The 23,101-nt window shown below is 40.7% G+C and overlaps 6 protein-coding genes and 4 non-coding genes across 10 annotated transcripts; 5 read left to right on the top strand and 5 right to left on the bottom strand.

Moving 5' to 3' along the window:
- Positions 1-13: 13 nt before the first annotated feature.
- Positions 14-841, bottom strand: PICMEDRAFT_35923 (hypothetical protein; the record flags this gene model as incomplete). The annotated part of the gene is made up of 1 exon (XM_019162975.1): positions 14-841. One exon carries the CDS (start codon positions 839-841, stop codon positions 14-16), a length of 828 nt encoding a protein of 275 aa, XP_019015965.1.
- Positions 842-2,198: 1,357 nt separating this feature from the next.
- PICMEDRAFT_t127 lies at positions 2,199-2,282 on the top strand. The gene has a single exon. It is a non-coding gene; the product is annotated as a tRNA-Leu (tRNA).
- Positions 2,283-2,295: 13 nt separating this feature from the next.
- Positions 2,296-2,367, top strand: PICMEDRAFT_t128. The gene has a single exon. It is a non-coding gene; the product is annotated as a tRNA-Phe (tRNA).
- Positions 2,368-2,413: 46 nt separating this feature from the next.
- On the bottom strand, positions 2,414-3,610 carry PICMEDRAFT_17387 (hypothetical protein). Its single transcript, XM_019161581.1, has one exon. The coding sequence runs from the start codon at positions 3,516-3,518 to the stop codon at positions 2,508-2,510; it is 1,011 nt and encodes a 336-aa protein (XP_019015964.1). The 5' UTR covers positions 3,519-3,610; the 3' UTR covers positions 2,414-2,507.
- Positions 3,611-3,837: 227 nt separating this feature from the next.
- PICMEDRAFT_t103 lies at positions 3,838-3,909 on the bottom strand. Its single transcript has one exon. It is a non-coding gene; the product is annotated as a tRNA-His (tRNA).
- A 5,989-nt stretch (positions 3,910-9,898) lies between these two features.
- On the top strand, positions 9,899-9,981 carry PICMEDRAFT_t129. The gene has a single exon. It is a non-coding gene; the product is annotated as a tRNA-Lys (tRNA).
- PICMEDRAFT_17385 (hypothetical protein) lies at positions 9,948-10,417 on the top strand. The gene has a single exon (XM_019161580.1). It carries the CDS (start codon positions 9,993-9,995, stop codon positions 10,209-10,211), a length of 219 nt encoding a protein of 72 aa, XP_019015963.1. The 5' UTR covers positions 9,948-9,992; the 3' UTR covers positions 10,212-10,417.
- Positions 10,418-10,453: 36 nt separating this feature from the next.
- On the bottom strand, positions 10,454-11,162 carry PICMEDRAFT_17383 (hypothetical protein). Its single transcript, XM_019161579.1, has one exon. It carries the CDS (start codon positions 11,086-11,088, stop codon positions 10,807-10,809), a length of 282 nt encoding a protein of 93 aa, XP_019015962.1. The 5' UTR covers positions 11,089-11,162; the 3' UTR covers positions 10,454-10,806.
- A 6,859-nt stretch (positions 11,163-18,021) lies between these two features.
- On the top strand, positions 18,022-18,634 carry PICMEDRAFT_17377 (hypothetical protein). The gene has a single exon (XM_019161577.1). It carries the CDS (start codon positions 18,045-18,047, stop codon positions 18,468-18,470), a length of 426 nt encoding a protein of 141 aa, XP_019015961.1. The 5' UTR covers positions 18,022-18,044; the 3' UTR covers positions 18,471-18,634.
- A 578-nt stretch (positions 18,635-19,212) lies between these two features.
- On the bottom strand, positions 19,213-19,998 carry PICMEDRAFT_78624 (hypothetical protein; the record flags this gene model as incomplete). The annotated part of the gene is made up of 1 exon (XM_019164963.1): positions 19,213-19,998. The coding sequence occupies one exon, from the start codon at positions 19,996-19,998 to the stop codon at positions 19,213-19,215; it is 786 nt and encodes a 261-aa protein (XP_019015960.1).
- Positions 19,999-23,101: the final 3,103 nt, after the last annotated feature.

Raw genomic sequence — 23,101 nt, 5'->3', positions numbered from 1 at the left:
TCACTAGGTCATCTTAGATAAGAGAATAGCCACCGTCAACTACTAAGTCACATCCGGTTGTATAGCTACTTGCATCACTGGCAAGATAGACGTAAGCACCGCTTATTTCTTTTGGCGAGGCCATTCTACCCAAAGGGGTTAGCTTACACCACTTTTCAACTAAAGCAGGATCCATTTTCCCTGTCAACTTTGTTCTAACGTATCCTGGAGAAACACTGTTTACTCTTATCTTCCCATCTCCTATAGCTGACCATTCAACAGCCAAAGACCTCGCCATTTGTTTCACTCCGGCCTTAGCAACGTTATATGGAGTTTGCAATTGAGGTACATTGATAATACTACCAGACATAGAGGCTGTGAGGATCAACGACCCGAAACCTTGTTTTTCAAAAATTTTGCCGATGAAAGAACAGCAGTAATATATCGAAGATAAGTCAACTTTCATAAATTTCTCCCAGTTGTTTACCAATTGCTCATATGACTCAAACTCATTGACCCCGCCATGTAACCAGCCAATGCCGGCGTTGGCAACCAAAACATCAATCTTGGAATATTTCTTAATTACATTATCAAATAGTCCTTCGATTTCACTCATTTCCAATAAATTGCATTTGTATGAATCGATTGTCACATTGTATTTTTTTGTAAGATCTTTGACAACTTGATCAACGGGCGTAGAATTGTAGACAATGATAACAGTTGCACCCATTGAAGCGAACGCCTCCACAACGCTTGAACCAATTCCTGAGGAACCACCTGTAACAACACATGTTTTACCTTTCAATGAAAAAAGCTCCGAAACGGGAGCTGTGATTTCCGGGGTTTCCCTGACTTTGAACATCTCAAAAAATTTATCAGTTTATGCTTTAGTCTTTAAAGATACTTATGAATAAACAAAGACTAGAAAAAAGAGGGAGGTAGCGGTGGCAAATGAGGAAAAGTAGATATCAAAACTGCACATGCTGAAACTGGGACAGGAATTTCACATCCTAACTCCTCGGAAGATAGATAGTATGTTTCTCAGCCGAGATCGATAGCGAGAAAAAATGTTATCGGTTGTTTCGGTAATCTATGCCGACGTCTGACATAAGCAGAGAAGACTACATGCATGAGCAGAAATTAGGGCTTTCCGAAAAAGGCCATTGCCTTGGCAGATTAGGATCCCAAAGTTTCTTGGTACACCGATTAAATTGTAGTACTAGTTTAAAATCTGAGCTCGGTGACAGCTGGTGCCACTCATTCGTAGAATTTGAGTGCAACATCCATAATAAAATGTACAATGCATAAGCGCTTACAAGTTTGATCGCTCCTGGCGATGATGCCTTAAAAAACCCCTGACTGAGATATTTGAAGGGGTTAGCATGTAAAGAGACTTGCAAGGAAAGCTTCTACCGGTAAACGTAATGTTGGTTTGAACTGTTTGGTAGTGGAGTTATAAAAGTTAATACAGTGCATCCATATACAGCAATTTCCTTCTTCAATCCAAATTACGCTTATCTTACTCTTCAACTTCACTATATTGTTCGTTTATACTGGATCGTCTAGTACTAAAAACATCCCTTTTTTTACATACCCAGTTGACCAGCTTTCTTGTCCCTGTTGAGATAAGATGCCGAAGTCAATAAGTATCAATAAATTAGAGAAAGAGGCTTATAAAAGACAAGGCATTAGAGAAGAGTCTTGTAATGACAAGGCATCCGACAAGAGGCTTAGAATGACAAGGCATCAAGTAATCAAACACTGGAAAGACTAGCCGACGTCATGAGTGTATAAATAGGAGAGGTTTTGTCTCCTATCTGTGTTTAGAATTATTAGTTATTAAGAGTTGTATAAGTTGTTTTTGAATAAGAAACAAGAATAATATAAATTGAACAATATACAATGGATATTCATAACAGAATAGCTAGACTTCAACAGTCCTCACTGACCATAATTATGCACTGAAGTAGAGTAGTGATACGTTACAATGGTGTTTGGATATTCTACTCTGGGATTTGAACGGGAAATAAATCTTAATGCTATGGTTACGTCATCGCAAACCAGTGTATGTGCGCTGCAAAGGAATTTGCTTAGCCTTTTTACGTTTCTGAAAGGAAATGTTTTCAATCAAACCTGTCAAAGATAAGAAACTTTGGGTTGGGTAAAAAAAGCACTATTCTAAGGATCTAGGTTGTACGACGGTTAATTCCTTATGGAAAGCATAAGTGGCCGAGCGGTCTAAGGCGACAGACTCAAGTTCTGTTACTGGTAACAGTGCGCAGGTTCGAATCCTGTCTTATGCACCATTTCTTCCTAGCGGCCTTAGCTCAGTGGGAGAGCGCCAGACTGAAGATCTGGAGGCCCTGTGTTCGATCCACAGAGGTCGCATTCTTTTTCTTTTTATCTTGTTAAAAAAAAGATGATGATGAAGGGTGAAGAAAGAGTCAATAATATTTTTTTCAATAATATAAACCTGAAAATACAAATGCAAATTAACCTATTAATTACAATATAAATTATGTACCATTTCAAGCAAAATCTCCTTGCCATGAATTTGAATCAACTTTTACTGCTGTGGTTTGAGAAACTTTTAAGGCGGAATCGAAAGATGACTCCAAAATATCATTCATCTGAAGGTTAGCCAGAGGATTTGAAAGGTCCGAGCGGATATCATTCCCATCTTGGTCAACCAATTTCTTTTTGTCATTGCTTATTTCAATCTCACGATTTGAGATTTTGTTCATAAGTTGCATGAAGCCACTTTGTTTGAATTTGTTGGATGTATTAGAGGACACGTGCTTTGGAGTGTTGTTCATTATATTAAATACGTTTTGAGCAAGGATCGCAAACTTTACCTTATCTTCTTCTTCATTGACAACTTTGCTGTTTTCTTCCTCCTCCTTTGCAGACTGGTTCTGTGAAACAGATGTTGTATTAATTTCATTTTCTAATTCACTGAAAGCACTGTCGAATTCGTTATTCATTTCCATGAGATTTGTTGAGGACTGACGATTCTGTTGCTGCTGCGCATCTAAAGAAACTTTTGTTGTTGAGCTCATGTGTGGACTTTGCATCTGATGCCCATAAAGGTTCATGGACGATAACGGGTGATTAGCATGCTGCTGGCTTTGACCTTGGTAGCTTTGTTGGCTTTGATGTTGCTGCAAATGTTGAGGAGCGGCGTCTGACAAAGAAAAAGACCGGAAATCAGACACCCAGTTGTTTGGCTGTGACTGCATGTGCAAATTTGCTTGCTGGATATGTGACTGTTGCGGCTCATTTAGCCCAACATCATGTAAACTAAACTCATTGTTCAAGTGAAAATTTTGACCCGAGTTTGAAAAGTTGTTATATTCATGCTGAACAGTATTGTCTACGTTTTGAAAACGATTTAAATTATTCTGGACTTGTGCACTTCGTCCACTTTGAAAGTTATTGAAACCACTTGTATTATGACGTTCATTAGTAGTCGTATCGACAATTTTGCTCAAAGGATTTGAAGCTGCTTGGCAAGCGCTTGACTCATTGAAAAAACTCATGTTCTGTAAAGTTAAGAGCTTTCACTATGGTACTTGTGCTATATAGCAAACGGTATTAGAAGGGTTTTGGCCTGACAACTTCAGGATGAAAGAAATGAGGTATAGAGGGAAGGAGCCTACTCCATTTGGATTCAGTATGATAGTCGCAAAATCTACTGTTTTGTTATTTTTACCCTGCCACGCACCTCTCCGATACCCCGGTCACGGTGGACCAACTAGCCTCTTTTGGAAACGCTGACCATTGAATGACCGAGAAAAAATTCTAAAAAAAGCTTACTAGTAAAAAACGCCGGGGGCAAATTAAAAATAAAAAAATAAATGCCGCTCCCAGGAATCGAACCTGGGTCTCATCGGCCACAACGATGCGTACTCACCACTATACTAGAACGGCAACAGCGCGGAGTTTTAGTGCAGCAAAAATTATAAAGACACATACATTTTACCTGATGTTTTATAAAATTAACATGTAATTTTTTTTTCAAAAAATTGCACGTTTACTAAAATATCTCACCTATACACAATACTTTATCTTGTTGATTACGTAAGTTTTGAACTTGCACTAATTTACATTGTTTGCATATGAAATTATTTGTTTTTGTTGAAGTTGTTGAGATAAGATGCCGAAGCCAATATCAATAAATTAGAGGAAGAGGCTTATTAAAGACAAGGCATTAGAAAAGAGCCTTGTAATGACAAGGCATCAAGTAATCTAAAACTGGAAAGATTAGCCGACGTCATGAGTGTATAAATAGGAGAGGTTTTGTCTCCTATCTGTGTTTAGAATCATTAGTTATTAAGAGTTGTATAAGTTGTTTTTAACTAAGTAACAAACATAAGAAAACGTGTACATATACAATGGATATTCATAATAGAATAGCTAGATTACAACAGGTTATGAGCCAATTCGCTCTCACTTGCCCTAGAGATGAGAGCTTGAAGCTTTCTTCGTCTATGAACTATCCTAAATGGAACAGTTACACTGGTATGCTTGTTGCCACTCAAGGTGCTGGCCTTGATATTTATTTTACAACTGGAGATATGATGTTACCTCCAGCTGAACCGATAGACGACACTCTAGTTATGCAGCTCCAAGTTGCCTTGAACAATGCGATTCAAGTTGTACTGTTGAATACTGTGTCGTCAAAAGTGTTGTTAAAGTATCAGTCTGATAATGCGTTCGGACTTGATTTACTTATGTTGATTAGACGTGATTACTCCCAGGTTACATCACGCCAATTGTATGCTATGGTTAATAAAGCTTGTGATGCTTCGGTCAGTAAGTCTGCCGGTGATGAAAGTGCTCTGTCCTTGTTCAGAGATATATGTGCTCACTTTAACCACTCCTCGGAAATTACCCAAGTGATGGGTTTGTTTTACTTAAGGATGTTTAAGTCCGACCAAGCGAATGCTCGAGTTTTAGATGTGTCAACTCCGAACATTACGTTGTCAGCGGTTGAGAACACTCTGCGGGATCTTGTTCCTACTACGCAGGGTTCAGTATTTGCGGCTACTTCCAAGAAACCTTATGTTAATAAGCAGAAGTGTTACCGATGCCAGAAACGAGGCCACGTTGCTAAGGATTGTCCAGCTGCTGCCCCGATTGCTGCTAGCAGTTCTAGTGGTAATACAGCAGCTCTTGTCAACTCCTCATCCAAATCTATCTCTGGTATCTCTTGGGCAGTCTTCAACTCAAGAGAAGACTCAGTTATGCCAAGTCGGAGCTACATTTTGGATTCTGGTGCTACACTTCACATTTCAAATGAGCGGTCTCATTTTGCTGAATTTACTCCGGCGTCTGGCTGCATTACTGGGATCTCATCCAATCCTCTGGTCGTTAAAGGTACTGGGACTATCCGCTTTGTGCACCCAGTTACCTCAAAAGTTCTCACCGTGTCTGACGTCTCCTTTGTCCCCGATGCCACCCAAAATCTTATATCCATTAAAAAGGCCTCCAAAACTGGTTCATTTACATTTTCTCATGAAGCGGTTCACTATCTCTCATCTTCTGATGATACAGCTAGTAAAATTGCGACCGCTTGTGGGCCAGACCTGTACGAGTTTGATTATACTCCGGTAGTTGGTGATGCACTTGCAGTTCCTGGTGATATCAGTCATGCGGCCCTCGGTCACCCTTCGCCCGCAGTTATGGCCCAGATGGGAGTACCTTCTGGTACCAAGATGGTTGAGTGTGCCTCGTGTGCTGCAGGAAAGATGACTCAAATCTTTCCCAAGCAAGCTTCATCACCACGGGCAAAGGCACCGCTCCAACTACTTCATGCTGATGTGAGCGGACCTTTTTCAACACCGGGTTTTGCTGGTGAGAAATACTTTCTCACAATTGTTGATGACTTTTCAAGATGGGCTCACATAATTCCTCTCAATACGAAAGACGAAACCAATGCATATTTCAAGAATTTTATCTTGACTGCAGAAAACCATTTTAGCTCACGCGGTTTGAAAGTTTCCAACGTTCGTACTGATAACGGAACTGAGTTTGACAACAAAGCAATCAACCACTTTTACTTTGAAAAAGGGATCAGTCATCAGTTGACGGTCCCGTACAATTCGTCTCAAAATGGTGTTGCCGAACGGAAACATCGCACGTTAAAAGAGAAGGCTCGTGTTCTTCTTCATTCATCAGGTCTTCCCTCGCGTTTTTGGTCCGAGGCAGTCAAGACGGCTGAATTTCTAGTGAACAGGTACCCGTCATCTTTATTGGACGGGAAGTCACCTTTCTTTCGTTGGTATGGATATGACCCCTTATATTCTGTGCTGCATCCGTTTGGTGTCCAGTGTCATGTGTTGATACCTCCGGCCAAACGTACATCGGTGTTCTCTCCGGTATCCTCAGATGCTATCTTTGTGGGTTATAGTCCGGCCCATAAAGCTTACCGCTGTTATGTTCCGGCTCTGAAAGATATTGTAATTTCAAACAACGTGAAATTTAATGATAATGTCTTTCCATGTTTGAAAACGCCCACTGTCCTGGATGAGGATAGCTCGAACCGTCTACCATCAGACATTCTCTTTGGCTCCTCAGCTTCCGGGGCTTATCCTCCGAGCCCCACTGACTCCAGCCAGAGTAGCGTTTATGGTTTGTCATCTGCTGCACCACACGGTGGCACACTGAGCCAAGTGATCCCTCGTCGTGTCTCCTCTGTTATTGACCCATCGGTATCTCCTAGCGATCTTGAATCTTCTTCTGCTGATTCCGTCGCCTCTACTGAACTGGAAGATTCCTTCGCTGGATGTGCTCCCCCGTCTGAAACTCAAGTATTATCGTATAAGGAGTCTCTTGCTCACCTGACTGACAATATAAATCCTGCTGCAAATGAAGCTCAGAAGCTCCCAGACATTTCCACCAATACTTTTGATTACCAGGAATCTGATCGTGCAATTGCTCTTGTTGATCCTCCTTCTGAGAATCCCGCAAGTGTTCCTTCTGACGAAGACCATATCGATGCTTCCTCTGAACCTTATTTTCCGCCCGCCTCTCTTCCGGATTGTGTTCCTGATGCGGTACCTTCCGTGGTTCCAGTGCTTAATCCCCTCCCACGCGTTTCTTCCCAACTATCACTATCATCTGTTGCAAGTGATACCGAGCTTTTAGGCCTTCTTCAAGATGATTCTCCTCCTGATGCTTCGGCCAATCAAGCGATTACAGATTTTTCGCTTGCTCTTGATCTTACTTCCGGCCCAGCCTTAGTCCGTACTATTTCTGAAGTGACTGATTTTGAAGGACCCATTCCAAAACGCGCTGACCATCACACGGCCTTGTTGGTCTCTGGTCAAGTGTTCAATGCCATTCATGCTGTTCATAGAGCTTATGTTACCACGTCGTCTGCTGGATACATACCCTCGACGATTCAAGAAGCTCTGGCTTGTTCCGACTCTGCCGCTTGGACTAGTGCCATCAACAAAGAACTTGATGCGCATAAAGAGAATCAAACCTGGACTATGACGTCTCTCCCTGCTGGGCGCAGAGCAATTGGATGTCGGTGGGTGTTTACTATCAAGGACAATACCACTCCACCCACTTACAAAGCCAGGCTTGTTGCTCAAGGTTTTCGTCAAGTACATGGTATTGACTATGGTGAAACCTTTAGTCCTGTTGTTAGGTATGAAAGCATTCGGGTGTTATTTGCGTTGGCGGCTCAGTTTGATCTCACCATTCATCAAATGGACGTAACCACCGCATTCCTGAACGGTGATTTGCATGAGGAGCTTTATATGCAGCCTCCCCCTGGATCTCCTGCTGCTGGTTCAAAAGTGTGCCATCTGAATAAAAGTCTTTATGGCTTGAAACAAGCACCCCTCTGCTGGAATGTTAAAATCAATCAGGTATTAATAGATTTTGGCTTTGTGCGGTCGATGTCTGAGTTTGGTGTTTACTCTTTGGTTATTGAGAAGTCGGTTACACTTGTTGCCTTATATGTTGACGATCTATTGATCCTCTCCAACTCTCCTTCTTCAATTGATTCCGTCAAAGACGTTCTGTCTTCTCATTTCAAAATGAAGGATCTTGGTGCAGTTTCTCGGTTCTTAGGGATGCAAGTTTCCCAACGTCCTGGTGTGGTTTCCATGCATCTCGGTCAGTACTTAGCAGGATTCTTGGGTGATTTCAATATGTCTGACTGTAATACAGTTCAGACTCCCCTTGCTGCTGGGTCGTCCTTGGTCCCTGAGGGTAAGCCACTGTCTGATGAAGATGCTTCCCTGTATCGCACCATGGTGGGGAAATTATTGTTTGCTGCGAATACAGTGAGGACCGATTTGTCATATGCGGCCTCGGCCCTGTCAAGGTTTATCAAAACCCCGTATGCAAATCATTATGCTGCTGCTAAACATGTTCTTCGGTACATAAAAGGTACTCTCGGTTTAGGATTAGTATTCAAGAAGACCACGAGTTTCAATTTAGTTGGTTACTGCGACTCCGATTGGGCTGGTGATAAGGTGGACAGAAAGTCGATTACCGGTTATGTTTACATGTTAGGAAATACTGCAATAACATGGAAATCCACGAAACAGCAGACGGTGGCGCTATTATCTACTGAGGCTGAGTATATGGCACTGGGTGACGCAGTTAAAGAATTACTATGGTTAACACAACTGTTGAAACACATTGGACTTAAAATGAACAAAGTCCCCTGCATCTTTGAAGACAACGAAGGGTGCAGGATGTTATCAACGCATCCGGTCCATCACCAGAGAACCAAACACATTGATATTAAACATCATTTTGTTAGACATCATATTTCGGAAGGAAACTGTGAGATAGTTTCAATCAACACTGAAAATATGGTTGCTGATATGTTGACTAAAAGTTTAGCCAAGATTAAATTCAATAAGTTTGTTGGTCTAGCTGGAATGTCGAACATATCTACAAGTGTTTAGATTATGGTGGGGTGTTGAGATAAGATGCCGAAGTCAATATCAATAAATTAGAGAAAGAGGCTTATTAAAGACAAGGCATTAGAAAAGTGTTGTAATCTAGCTATTCTATTATGAATATCCATTGTATATGTACACGTTTTCTTATGTTTGTTACTTATTAATATATAACTAATATAACTAGCCTACAAACTAATATTCTCAAACATAAATACAAGGAACAAACCTCTTGTATTTATACACTTACACCTTCGGTTAAACTTGCCATTATTCATTTATCATGGCGGCTAACTTTCCAGTTTTAGATTACTTAAGATGCCTTATCATGATAAGACTCTTATCTCTTATCACTCAATCCTTATTGGCCTCGGCATCTTATCTCAACCCTAAGATACCTTATCATGATAAGATTCTTATCTCTTATCCCTCGATCATGATTGGCTTCGGCATCTTATCTCAACAAAAAGAGCCTTGTAATGACAAGGCATCAAGTAATCTAAAACTGGAAAGATTAGCCGACGTCATGAGTGTATAAATAGGAGAGGTTTTGTCTCCTATCTGTGTTTAGAATCATTAGTTATTAAGAGTTGTATAAGTTGTTTTTAACTAAGTAACAAACATAAGAAAACGTGTACATATACAATGGATATTCATAATAGAATAGCTAGATTACAACATTTTCACTTCTAAGACTTAGTAATATGGTACCGTTTAATCTATCCTCGATTCGTCATTCAAGGGTGGAAGATCTGCTTCTTGAAGCTGACCCGTGACAGAAAATGTACACGTACTGATCCGTAATCAAGAAGTTGTGAGAATTGACCGTTGAGATAATGAAATGCTGCACATGGTGAAATACGCCATCTGGATAAAAGTTAACAAGGCATACGTACTGAAAAATAAAAGCAAAATCACGTGATAGAGGGTTTGCGTAATTTTTCCATCAACAGTCAGTGATATTAAAATTACTCTTTCACTTTTCCAACTAAGCCTGGTTAGCTCAATCGGTAGAGCGTTTGACTCTTAAACAGAAGCGATCAAAAGGCTGCGGGTTCGAGCCCCGCATCGGGCTTAATTTTTTTTATGGCTTTAGCTAAGCTGAAGAGTTCTTCTTTTATCGGTGTAATATTTAGAAACTATAAGTTGAACTCTAGCTATAAAATGAAGCTTCACTGTAGTAGAGATGCCGAAGTACAAGCTTTCTTTGTAGGGACGTCGAGAGAACTACATACGAGCGAGGATACTGAACTCTGTACAATCATACTCAGTCCAGACAAATTACGGCTAGATTACACAAGATAATCGCATCAACTTTGTGTCTAGTGGACGACCGACATCCGGGACAGATACAAGCTCTGCTCGTTTGAGGAATTCATGTTATTCGTCTCAAGTTCATTTTGAAATGGCAGGCGAGGTAAGAAGGATACCTCCCACCTAGAAAAACGAGAGGTTTCCCGGCGGGCCAACTTTTGCGCCACAATTTTAATGATTATTTAATTAAACAGATTGTATATTTTGTTTTCATTTTAATCTATTAAACTTATCTTGTAATGTCTATTTATTGTGTTTCCGTTACTGTAATAATTCTCTCCTTGTTATACCTTATTTATTCTTATTTCACTCTTCCTTAAATTCTGACATCTTAAGCGGGCATACCTCTGAGTGCATACACACGGCCTGAAGGAATTACTTGTTAAATAGTTACAAGCTTGGCTCCTGCAATCGTGGTGGTATGCTAGCATGTATCTTACTGCCCAGCTATTAGTGTTACGGACTGATCCAGACTTATATGGGTTTCCTGGCATGGTATAGTGTAGCATCAACTCATTGCATAATCTGAGTGAATAAATATACAGCTAATACGGTAACCGCGTGACGAATACACAATATGCTGATTCTAGTTAGTTCTTTTAGAAAGTTGTGTATTGGAATTTTGCATAGTACTAGGCTCAGCCGCTTTGTAACTAGTCCCCTGCCATGACCCTAGATTCGTCATTAGTGTCGCATCGTCGGGCAAATATGTATCTTCGTCAGCATAGTGCAGAAATTCTGGTATACCCTGTTCTTCAACACATTTGATGACATCACTGAAATCAGTTAGATTCGATACTTGTATGATAGGGTACTCAAGTTCGGTTGACTTCCAGAACGAATAGTTCCCAAATAAATCATCTCCCATGCACCCTTCAAACTGTTGTGTACAAAAAGATGCGTTATACACGCTTGCTATAACGCTGTCATTACCGATTGAAGTTATGTGTGATTGAACAAATACACTAGTAGCAGATACTGAAGCTAACAGACTAACTAAAGCCAACATTAATATAACATACTATGGGAACCGTTGTATTACTGTCACTTCTGTTTGCAAAGTATGGCAGGAACATGATTCGATCTAATTCTTGCTTTGTTGAGTTCTACAGAAGCCAGTCTCTTGTCCTCTTAGGTCAATTCAACTTACCCAATATAGAACAGCAAGTTAGAGAAGCAAGCAGGCTGATGGGTCAGGATAGCGAAAATCATTTTGTTGGCCAGTCTAATAATGCAGAAGGGAATTGATAAAAGAGTAAGTCTGGTGGAATAACGACAAGGAGGCTGAAAGAATATCTTCTGTGCAAGGTGGTTCTGAACCAACTTCTTGGGATCTCATTAGTGTGATGTTAAGGTCTAGCCTCTATTATGAATATCCATTATATCGTATTCTCGTTACTTAGTTAAAACAACTGAAATAACTTCTAACAACTAATAATCCTAAACACAGATAGAAGAAAAAACTTCTCTTATTTACATTCTCGGGACATCTGTTATCTCTTATCTTGATAACGTATTTCACCATGTACGACATTTCTTTATCTAGATCCTAATGTGTTGAAGTCTAGCTATTCTACTGTGAATATCCATTATATCTTAATCTCGTTACTTAGTTAAAACAACTTATATGAATTCTAATAGCTAGTAATTCTAAACACAGATAGGAGAGATTTTCTCTCCTATTTATATTCTCGGGACATCTGTTATCTTAACAGGTTTTAGATTACTTGATGCCGAATCTTCATACGGATCTTTCCTTATCTTTGAATGCCGCATGTTTCGTTATCTCTTATCTTGATAACGTATTTCACCATGTACGGCATTTCTTTATCTAGATCCTGATGGCATTCGACATCTTATCTCAACACCCCACCATAATCTAAACACCTGCAGATACATTTATCATACCGGCTAATTTAACAAACTTGTTGAACTTGATCTTACTCAAGCTTTTAGTCAACATGTCAGCAACCATATTATCAGTACTGATTGACACTACTTCACAGTTTCTTTCCGAAATATGATGTCGGACAAAATGATGTTTAATGTCAATATGTTTGGTCCTTTGATGATGGACCGGATGTGCTGATAACATTCTGCATCCTTCGTTATCTTCAAAGATGCATGGTACTCTGTTCAGCTTGAGTCCTATGTGTTTCAACAATTGTTTTAGCCACAGCAGCTCCTTTACTGCATCACTAAGTGCCATGTACTCAGCTTCCGTTGAAGACAAGGCCACTGTTTGTTGTTTAGTCGATTTCCATGTTACTGCAGAATTTCCCAGCATAAAGACATATCCCGTGATGGATTTTCTGTCTGCTTTATCTCCTGCCCAATCGGAATCACAATATCCAGTTAAGTTGAAGCTTGAACTTTTCTTAAACACAAGTCCGAGACCTATCGTGCCTTTTATGTAACGGAGAACATGTTTGGCAGCTGCCTGGTGATTTGGGTACGGAGTTTTGATGAACCTGGACAGTGCCGAGGCCGCATAGGCCAAATCTGGTCTCACTGTATTCGCCGCAAATAACAGTTTCCCCACCATGCTGCGATACAGGGAGGCATCAGCGTCAGGAAGGGGTTTGCCATTTGGTACCAAAGATGCACCTGCAGCAAGAGGCGTCTGAACGGAATTACAGTCAGACATATTAAATTCACCCAAGAAACCAGTCAGATATTGCCCAAGATGCATGGAAACTATCCCAGGGCGTTGAGTAACTTGCATACCAAGGAACCGAGAGACCAAACCGAGATCCTTCATTCGAAAATTAGAGGCCAATACGTCTTTGACGGAATCAATGGAAGTAGGGGTGTTGGAAAGGATCAATAAATCGTCAACATATAAGGCAACAAGGGTAACAGACCCCTCAATGACCAAAGAATAGACACCAAACTCAGACATCGACCGCACAAAACCAAAATCTAATAATACCTGATTGATTTTGACATTCCAGCAGAGTGGTGCTTGCTTCAGACCGTATAAACTTTTGTTAAGATGACAGACTTTAGATCCAGCAGCAGGAGAACCAGGCGGAGGTTGCATATAAATTTCTTCGTGTAAGTCTCCATTCAGGAAGGCAGTCGTGACGTCCATTTGATGAATAACAAGATCAAACCGAGCAGCAAGTGCAAATAATACCCGAATACTTTCATACCTGACAACAGGACTGAACGTCTCACCGTAGTCCAACCCATGGACTTGACGAAAGCCTTGGGCTACAAGCCGTGCTTTATAAGTAGGGGGAGTGGTATTGTCCCTTATGGTGAATACCCAACGACACCCAATGGCCCGACGACCGGCAGGAAGCGAAGTCAAAGTCCAGGTGGCATTTTCCCTATGGGCATCGAGTTCTTTATTGATGGCTTGAATCCAGGCTGCAGAGTCAGGAGACGCTAGAGCTTCTTGAATAGTTGAGGGAATATAGCTGGCGGAGGACGTTGTTACATATGCTCTATGAACAGCATGAATGGCGTGGAACACTTGACCAGAGACTAACATGGCCGTGTGGTGGTCACCACGTTTTGGAATGGGTCCATCAAAATCAGTCACTTCAGAAATTGTACGAACTAAGGCTGGACCGGAGGTAAGATCAGGAGCAATTGAAAGCTCTTTACCCTTTTTATTTTCCGAAGCATCGGAGGGAGTATCATCTGGAATAAGGCCTAGAAGATCGGTATGACTTTCAACAGATGATATCGATAGTTGGGAAGACACTCGTGGAAGGGGGTTAAGCACTGGAACCACGGAAGGTATTTCATCAGGAACACAATCCAGAAGGGAGGCAGAAGGAAAATTAGGTTCAGAGGAAACAACGGCGTGGTCCTCGTCAGAAGGAACACCTGCGTGATTCTCAGCAGAGATATCAACCAAAGCAATTGCACGATCAGGCTCCTGGTAATCAAAAGTGGTGGTGGAAATGTCTGGGAGCTTCAGAACTGCATTTGGAGCAAAATCCATATTATCAGTCAGATGATCAGGAGACTCCTCAGACAATAATACACAAGCTTCAGGCTTAGGAGCATCTGTCGAAGTCAAATGGGGGAGATTGCATTCAGCTAGGGGATCTTCAGGCTCGGTAGTTTCGACAGAATCACCAGAAGAAGATACAAAATCGGTAGCAGATACTGAGGGGTCAATAACAGAGGAGGGACGACGAGAGATCACTTCTCTCAGTGTGTCACCATGTGTTGGAACAGACAACGGACCATAAACACTACCTTGGCTGGAGTCAGTGGGACTTGGAAGATAGGCCCCTGGAGCTGAGGTGCCAAAAAGAATGTCTGACGGCAGACTGTTGGAGCTGTCCACATCCAAAACAGTGGGCGATTTCAAACAAGGAAAGACACTATCATTAAATTTCACATTGTTTGAAATAATAACATCTTTAAGAGCCGGAACGTAGCAGCGATAAGCTTTATGAACCGGACTATAACCCACAAAGATAGCCTCTGAGGATACCGGAGAAAACGCCGATGTACGTTTTGCCGGAGGTATTAACGCATGACATTGGACCCCGAAGGGATGAAACACAGAATATAGAGGTTCATATCCATACCAGCGAAAGAAGGGTGAATCCCCGTTCAACAACGATGACGGGTACCTGTTAATTAAAAATTCAGCCGTCTTGACTGCCTCGGACCAAAAACTCGAGGGAAGACCGGATGAATGAAGAAGAACACGAGCTTTTTCTTTGATCGTGCGATGTTTCCGTTCGGCAACACCATTCTGAGACGAATTATACGGAACCGTCAACTGATGACTAATTCCTTTTTCAAAATAAAATTGGTTGATTTCTTTGTTGTCAAACTCAGTTCCGTTATCAGTACGAACTTGGGAAACTTTCAAACCGCGTGAACTAAAATGATTTTCCGCAGTCAAGATAAAGTTCTTGAAGTACGCATTAGTTTCGGCTTTCGTATTCAGAGGAATAATTTGAGACCATCTCGAAAAGTCATCCACAATTGTAAGGAAATACTTTTCAGCTGCAAACCCTGGAATCGGGAAAGGTCCACACACATCAGCGTGGATTAGTTGTAGCGGGGCTTTTGTCCGTGGTGATGAAGCTTGCTTGGGAAAGATTTGAGTCATCTTTCCTGCAGCACACGAGGAACACTCAACCATTTTGGGGCCACGAGGTACTCCCATTTGGGTCATAACTGCAGGCGGAGGGTGTCCAAGGGCAGCATGACTGATAGCATTAGGAACTGCTAGTGCATCACCAACAACAGGAGTATAATCGAATTCGTACAAGTCTGGTCCACAAGCGGTAGCAATCTTACTAGCCGTTTCATCAGATGAGGATAGGTAGTGAACCGCTTCATGAGAAAAAGTAAATGAACCAGATTTGGAGGCCTTTTTGATGGATATAAGGTTTTGGGTGGCATCAGGGACAAAGCAAACATCAGACACGGTAAGAACTTTTGAGCTTACTGGGTGCACAAAGCGGATAGTCCCAGTACCTTTAACGACCAGAGGATTAGATGAGATTCCAGTAATGCAGCCAGAAGCCGGAGTAAACTTAGCAAAGTGAGATCGCTCATTTGAGATGTGAAGTGTAGCACCAGAGTCCAAAATATAGCTCGGACTAGGCACAACTGAGCCTTCTCTTGAGTTAAATACTGCCCAAGAGATACCGGAGATAGATTTGGAGGAGGAGTTGACAAGGGCTACTGTATTACCGCTAGAATTGTTAGCAGCAACTGGAGCAGTAGCTGGACAATCTTTGGCAACATGACCTCGTTTCTGGCATCTGTAACACTTTTGTCTATTCACATACGGCTTCTTGGAAGTAGCCGCAAATACGGAACCCTGCGTAGTAGGAACAAGATCCCGCAGAGTATTCTCAACCGCTGACAGCGTAATGTTCGGATTTGACACATCTAAAACTCGAGCATTCGCTTGGTCGGACCTAAACATCCGTAAGTAAAATAAACCCATCACTTGGGTAATTTCCGAGGAGTGGTTAAAATGAGCACATATATCTCTGAACAATGACAGAGCACTTTCATCACCGGCAGACTTACTGACCGAGGCATCACAAGCTTTATTAACCATCGCATACAATTGACGTGATGTCACATGAGAGTAATCACGTCTAATCAACAAGAGTAAATCAAATCCGAACACATTATCAGATTGATACTTTAGCAACACTTTTGAGGAAACAGTATTCAGCAAAACAACTTGAATCGCACTGTTCAGGGCAACCCGGAGCTGCACCATTAAGTTTTCATCTATCGGTTCAGTTGGAGATAGCATCAGATCTCCGGTTGCAAAATAAATGTCAAGGCCAGCACCTTGAGTAGCAACGAGCATAGCAGTGTAGCTATTCCATTTAGGATAATTCATAGACGAAGAAAGCTTCAAGCTCTCATCTCTAGGGCAGGTGAGAGCAAATTGGCTCATAACCTGTTGAAGTCTAGCTATTCTACTGTGAATATCCATTATATCTTAATCTCGTTACTTAGTTAAAACAACTTATATGAATTCTAATAGGTAGTAATTCTAAACACAGATAGGAGAGATTTTCTCTCCTATTTATATTCTCGGGACATCTGTTATCTTAACAGGTTTTAGATTACTTGATGCCGAACCTTGATACGGACCTTTTCTTATCCTTCAATGCCGCATTTTTCGTTATCTCTTATCTTGATAACGTATTTCACCATGTACGGCATTTCTTATCTAGATCCTAATGGCATTCGACATCTTATCTCAACAGCGTTCTCTCCTATCCATGTGTAGAATCATGTGCTATTAGAAGCCATATAAGTTGTTTTAATTATGTAACAAAAACAAGAAACCATGGATATCCATACTGGAATAGCTAGACTTCCACATTAGACCCCAACATAGGTGTCAAAGGTTTTGACTGATTTTAGGGAAAGAGTTTCAGTTGTCAATAATCTCCATCCTTTGGATCACAAAAAATCAGAACGATAAATTCATGTTACTCAGAAAACTTTCCGGTTTGCGAAAATCAGTCTTTGAAGTCGAAAATATTTAAAAAAGCAAAGTTCACGTGGAAGTTTCAACTCACCAGAAACATTTCATCAGTTACTCAAAATGTTAAATCACGATGGAATTAATGATTGGCCGAATGCTGCACAAATTATGGTATAAACTGATTGCCTTCAAAATTTTATTTTTTCAAAATAATGTAGATAAACGTTGTGTTGGAAAATATTTAGAGATAATATTCCACACTTCACAACAGTGCCAAAAAATTTGAGCCAGCTAGGCCAATTTATTTCTCTATAACTATCAGAGAGTGGCCAGTGTATTGCAGTAGCAACTGGGTCTCTTTTAGAAATACCAAGTTTATTAACTTTCTGCTTTGTGGCCCAGCTATTAAATAATTTAGCATGGAGTGCTATTAAATCTGTTGAATCGTAACAGTCAATTATTTACCATGCCGTTGCACTTCATTTTCTGTGTCTCAGCTGAACTCATTATTCCTGCAAATGCTTTCTATGACACAAACGTTAAAACGATTCTTTGACAGGAAAATGAAATCAGGTTAATTGCATGCTATTAACTTAATATTGTTCTGATTTGCTTTACCTTATCTTGTTTCCAAGTTAAGCTAGCTCTCCACCTTGAAAAAGCATAAACCGGCGTCTATTGCTCCTTACCCGCAAAATAAAAAATTCCCAAATTCTTGTTCCCTCCCTGCAGAAATCGCGTAACTTCACAGCACAATCGTGTTTGTAGCCTCGGAAACACAAATAACTTTTTTGAAGCACGTTGTAAGATGACCTTCTAGTCTATACATGCATGTAAACTTGTATAAATATAGTAGACAAATTATCTTATAGCGAACCATGTCTCAACCAATCAAAATATATCACAACCCCGCTTGCGGTACTTCTAGAAACACCCTTGCTATGATCCGCAATTCTGGACAGGAACCTGTAATCATTGAATACTTGAAAACACCGCCTTCAAGAGAGGAACTCATTGGCTTGATTCAGGATTCGGGATTATCTGTACGTGACGCTATGCGGAAAAACGTGGAACCTTATGACACTTTGAAACTGGAAGAGTCACATTGGACAGATGAGGAATTGATTTCCTCCATGTTAAAGAATCCAATTTTGATAAATCGTCCATTTGTTGTCACAGAGCTAGGCACAAGATTGTGTAGACCTTCTGAGGTTGTCTTAGATATTCTTCCTACTCCCCAGCTTAGTGAATTCATTAAGGAAGACGGTGAAGTGATCGTTGATAAAAAACTGAACAAGATTTGAAAAAGTTTAAGTCGATACTGCAAGTAAAAGTTTCTAGCTTAAATAATCTTCATATATATTAAATATATTTTGCATTTATAGTAGTCTTACTTGGAGGAAACATTTTGAAACGGTTTTGGTACAGGTTATTGTAAATGCCACGGTTGCGACAGCACTCATAAACTGCACTCAAGATCTAGTTTCCATACCATTAGAATTTAATTTGACTGAGAAAGTTCTCTGATGCTTACCACAGAAAGCGACAGTATAAATTTAAACGATTCTGATTTGGAAGGCTTAAACGTATGTATTCAGACGTTTGGTCCAATGTCCATGTCGACTTCGGACAAGCAACATATCATCCTGATGCTGTTATGCTACCATTTGTGCCATCAGCTGTAGCAACTATAGTAGATGGAGGATTAGTCCAGAGACAACATCCGATACTCAACAGAGAAAGACTTGACGTAGCCTTGAGAGAAGCTTTAAATATATGATTCAAAATACAGGACTCAATTCATTCTGGGAATGAATAAAAAAACTTTCCTTTGAGACATAATGCATTTGTAATGCCTGCCTATAATTGGTCAATAGTATTTTCATTAATATATTTTCATTAAAATATTTTTCTCTAATGAAAACACTTGAGTAAAAAACTTCATTTAACTTTAGATATTTGCAAAATATTCTCCCTTGAGCTTCTTGCTCAAGTTTGAGATGATTTGCGGGGTGAAAACAGACCCGTTAACCATCACATTAACCATCACAAAGCCGATGTTAATATCCTGGCCATGGTGTCAGTGTAGTTGTCCCGCTTTTCGAGAATTATGGCGTACACAGCACTGAAGTTCTTCAGCGGTTGGTATCCCCTCTCTCCTTCGAACGCTTTCGGGAACTCCCTTGGAGCTCGTTTGCCGTTGGTATCATGGGCAAGTCCTCGATGAACAGCTAGTATAACTTGAATATCTTGACACAGTACTGGTAATGTCTCAGTTCCAGTTTCGTCCAACACAGGCGCCTTGATAGGAAAAGAGAAAAAAGCATGATCGTTTATCATCAGGACCATGATTTCTGCCAGAAGCCTGGCTTTATCCTCTAACCGGGCATAGATTATATAGGCCTGCTTGTCTGTAGCATCCCCAACGCTATCTCTAAGAACCTTGATCTTGTCAACAATCTCCTTATTCATCTCGACCGCATTCTGGTACTTTCCGACGTTCAGTAAGTAGAAATATGCAGTGTTCCAGAACGTTAGGTATCTGTCGAAGATACCGACGGCATGGCTAGACATAGCAGTCACAACGACCATAGTGCCTGTGCTGGCAACGTCCAAGCTCATCAAGTGCTCCTTTGACACAAAATGAAAGAATAGGTAGTACATTATCAACTTGATTTCCACTGCATAGACAATGGAGTCGTCAGGAAAGTACTCCTTCTTGAGCCAGGATCTGAAATCATTGAGCTCGAAGTAGGTGGTCAGACCGGTGGTAGGTTCGTGCCAGTGCTGATTCCGTCGCAGCCTCTGTAGGCAAAGAACATGGAGTGTCATTCTCACGAAACTTGGTGAACAAGTAGACGTGTTTGTTGCAGGGAAACTTGATGCAAGTACGGTCAGCTTCAATGTCCGACATGGGGTTATGGACAGTAAAGAACAGATCCTGGTTGGTCAGAAACCAGTCATCCAGGTTGTGTTTTTTCATCATTTCTTAATCCGGCTTTATGAGGACCTTGACCTCGGTGTTTTCCTGAACAGTTATCTTGGTCTGAGGACATTTTATCCGACACAGTACGTTAGGATAGGTTTCCAGTCATCATGTGGCTCCTTGATGTAGCTAATCAAAGGAATCTCGTCGGCAAGCTCCTTTCTGTAGGGAGTGGCCATACATTTCTTGGTGATAGAAGAAAAACCCCTCGATTATTTCAAATCTCTTACTTTTTAAATGCTGTGTTCTTCAGATATCTTTGTTTCGGTAACGCTGCTATTGGTTCTATTTTTTTATGGTCATGATGAGGACACTGTGCCTGGGGAGAATTTTTGCAATAGCAGCCTAGCCCATGTCCTTTACGCAATATAACTATCACAGAAAGCGGTCGAGATACTGACGAAGAGGATGACTGAGCCAACAATCGTAACCCAGCCATCAACGCGCTACATGGAGGCTTGTTTTTAGTATTCGGTTCGATCTTGTTGTAGTATCCGACGGATACATCTTTACAAAAGCGTCTGGAGTACTGGATGTGGCAGAACATACGAACTACTCAATGATAGGCTTTTTTCAGCCTTCGCTAAGTATATATACATCTAACCGATTAATTGGTACAAAATAGGGTTTATCTACTGACAAGCTGGTTAGATCCGAGTACAGTTGCCAATGATTGCACTCAGTGCTTTGAACACATCGGCTGCGTAGACTACTGTCACTACAACTTGCAAGACAACTATCCTCATCCCCTGGTTTCTGTTGTTGTTGCACAAAATTGTCACAAGAACAAACAGCCGCCTGGATGCCACATCGCTGTCACTGCTGTTGCGACTGTCACTTTCTAATGGTCAGGAAGAATCGTTTAATCAATCAGATGTCTTATCTAAACAAAGAGCCAGCCGCTGCTGCAGCTCTGTTCATGCTAAACACACTCTCAGGTTTGTAATAGCATGTTCAGCTGTACTATAGAATATCCGTTGTAGTCTGCTCTGAATGGACCGGAATCTTTCCAAACCTCAGTTTAGGAAAAGCCAATTTCGGCATACCATGAGACAAGAAGAAACAGAGAAAACGCCCAGAATTCCCCGCCGGCGAGCCCACAGACCCGATTTTTTCCTGCATACCAATCACAATAAAGAGGGTGTCTTTTAAATTGCGCTCTCACGTTAGGGGTCTAGCGTTTTTCGATTTTTCTCTTCGATTTTTCTCATTAGACCCTTTCATTAACAAATTGATTTTCACTTTAGATCTCTCTTGCCGTACTGGAGCGAGAATTCCCATATTAGTCGAATTTTCACAGATCTTTATCCTTATCTTCCGATGTCGGGTGTTTCTTTGCTTGCACCAACACCTTATCTCAACATGTACGGCATTTCTTTATTTAGATCCCAATCAGCTTCGGCATATTAACCCAAAGATTAAATTTACCCAATCTCTATCCTCCCCACTTACCTCCATTTGAACCACGTATCCACCGCTCGTTTTCATTGAAATTATTTCGTTTGGCGAAAACAGAAGAGAGCTTTTGACTTATCCCTTCGAAAAGATTGAACTGCCGCATCACTTTTTCTATCAGCGTGTCCGCCGACCGCACGCCGTGACCCAGAGCTCTTATTTCGTTCGGAGCCGAAACCTCAAGAAAGTGTTTTTTTGAAAGCTCCTGCATTTTCTCAAAGTTACAACACACCGCAGGCAAAGAACCCTTTGGTATGCCCCAACAACGCTGTCATCTCAGCAAGGCCGATTATGTAGAAGAGACCGTTGCGTACCTTCTACCTGAATTACCTAATCCCTGACTCTTTCCTCTTAAACTACTTAGCCTGTGCGTGCAAACTGGAGACTGATCACAGCATGTTTCACCTCATTGACATATTCTAAACTATTTTCCACGAAATAATGTGAAGCTGGCTTAAAATTGATAATTACGAAGTCATTGGTGCGCTTCAGTTCCGCCTTATAAATGTTCTGATGCCAAGACAAAGCTTTCAGATAGAATGGATTAACTTTCTTTGGAACAGTTCCTCAAAACTTCAATTGCTATAAAAAGAGGTGAATATAACCAAGAATTAAGGGACAAAATTAATCATAAAAACATATTTAAATAAATCCTTCATTAGCCATAACAAAAATTCATTCAGCGTTTTTTCTTAGTTTGAAATTTTGCAGTTGGATAAACCGTAAATTCATTTTCGAATAAAGCAGTTACTTCATGAGCTCTTGAAAAACTTGTGCTGTATTATTAAAAAAAAGATGGCAAATGAAGAGCCAACAGCTGCAATCTTTCATCAAATTTCAACCATTGTAACTTAGCAATGTCGCTCTAAGTTTACAGTTCGGGTAGCTTATAATTTTGCCTTTTTTAATCTGTTTTCGCAGTACATTTTAATGAAAGCGACACCTACTAAAAACCCACTGCTCCCAAAAAACAGTCCCAAAAGTATCAAGACCTCTTTCTGTATATGGCATTTCCTTCTGTGCTCTTCTTTTGTTGAAAATGTAGCAGTGCCATTTTCTATTCTGTAAAAATTCACCTCAGCACCCACTGATTTCTTTTTTAAAATTCCATTCTCACAACCGTCGGAAGGAACAACATTTTCAGTTGCAAAACATAATTGGGGGAGCTCCAGCGTCCTGTCTCATGCTAACTCCAAGTTTCACCATTTTTTGCTCCATTTTTCCCTACAACAGTACTATTTTGAACTGCTGAGCTGGCAAACAGTATCCTGGCGGCAATGAAACACTCTGCGAGAAAAAGATACGAAATTTACTTTAGTATTTAACATGATTTAAAAGGACGCATATTGCCCCGAAATTAATATTACTTTATATAGTTCATGGAATACCGATTTGAATTCGAACCGACAGAATATATTCAAAATGATAAGAATGAATTCTGTTTCAAATCGGGATGTGCAAGACAAGGAACACCAATAAGCTTCTAATTTGGTT

Source organism: Pichia membranifaciens (genome assembly GCF_001661235.1).
Source record: "Pichia membranifaciens NRRL Y-2026 unplaced genomic scaffold PICMEscaffold_5, whole genome shotgun sequence".
Classification (NCBI taxonomy): domain Eukaryota; kingdom Fungi; phylum Ascomycota; class Pichiomycetes; order Pichiales; family Pichiaceae; genus Pichia; species Pichia membranifaciens.
Note: the sequence above shows the minus strand (reverse complement) of the source record. Positions and strands in the feature narration are given on the sequence as shown.

What these genes read in the sequence shown, in the direction of transcription:
- PICMEDRAFT_17377 (XM_019161577.1), top strand. Translation starts at nt 18,045, where the DNA reads ATGTCTCAACCAATCAAAATATATCACAACCCCGCTTGCGGTACTTCT.
- PICMEDRAFT_17385 (XM_019161580.1), top strand. Translation starts at nt 9,993, where the DNA reads ATGGCTTTAGCTAAGCTGAAGAGTTCTTCTTTTATCGGTGTAATATTT.
- PICMEDRAFT_17383 (XM_019161579.1), bottom strand. Translation starts at nt 11,088, where the DNA reads ATGGGAGATGATTTATTTGGGAACTATTCGTTCTGGAAGTCAACCGAA.
- PICMEDRAFT_17387 (XM_019161581.1), bottom strand. Translation starts at nt 3,518, where the DNA reads ATGAGTTTTTTCAATGAGTCAAGCGCTTGCCAAGCAGCTTCAAATCCT.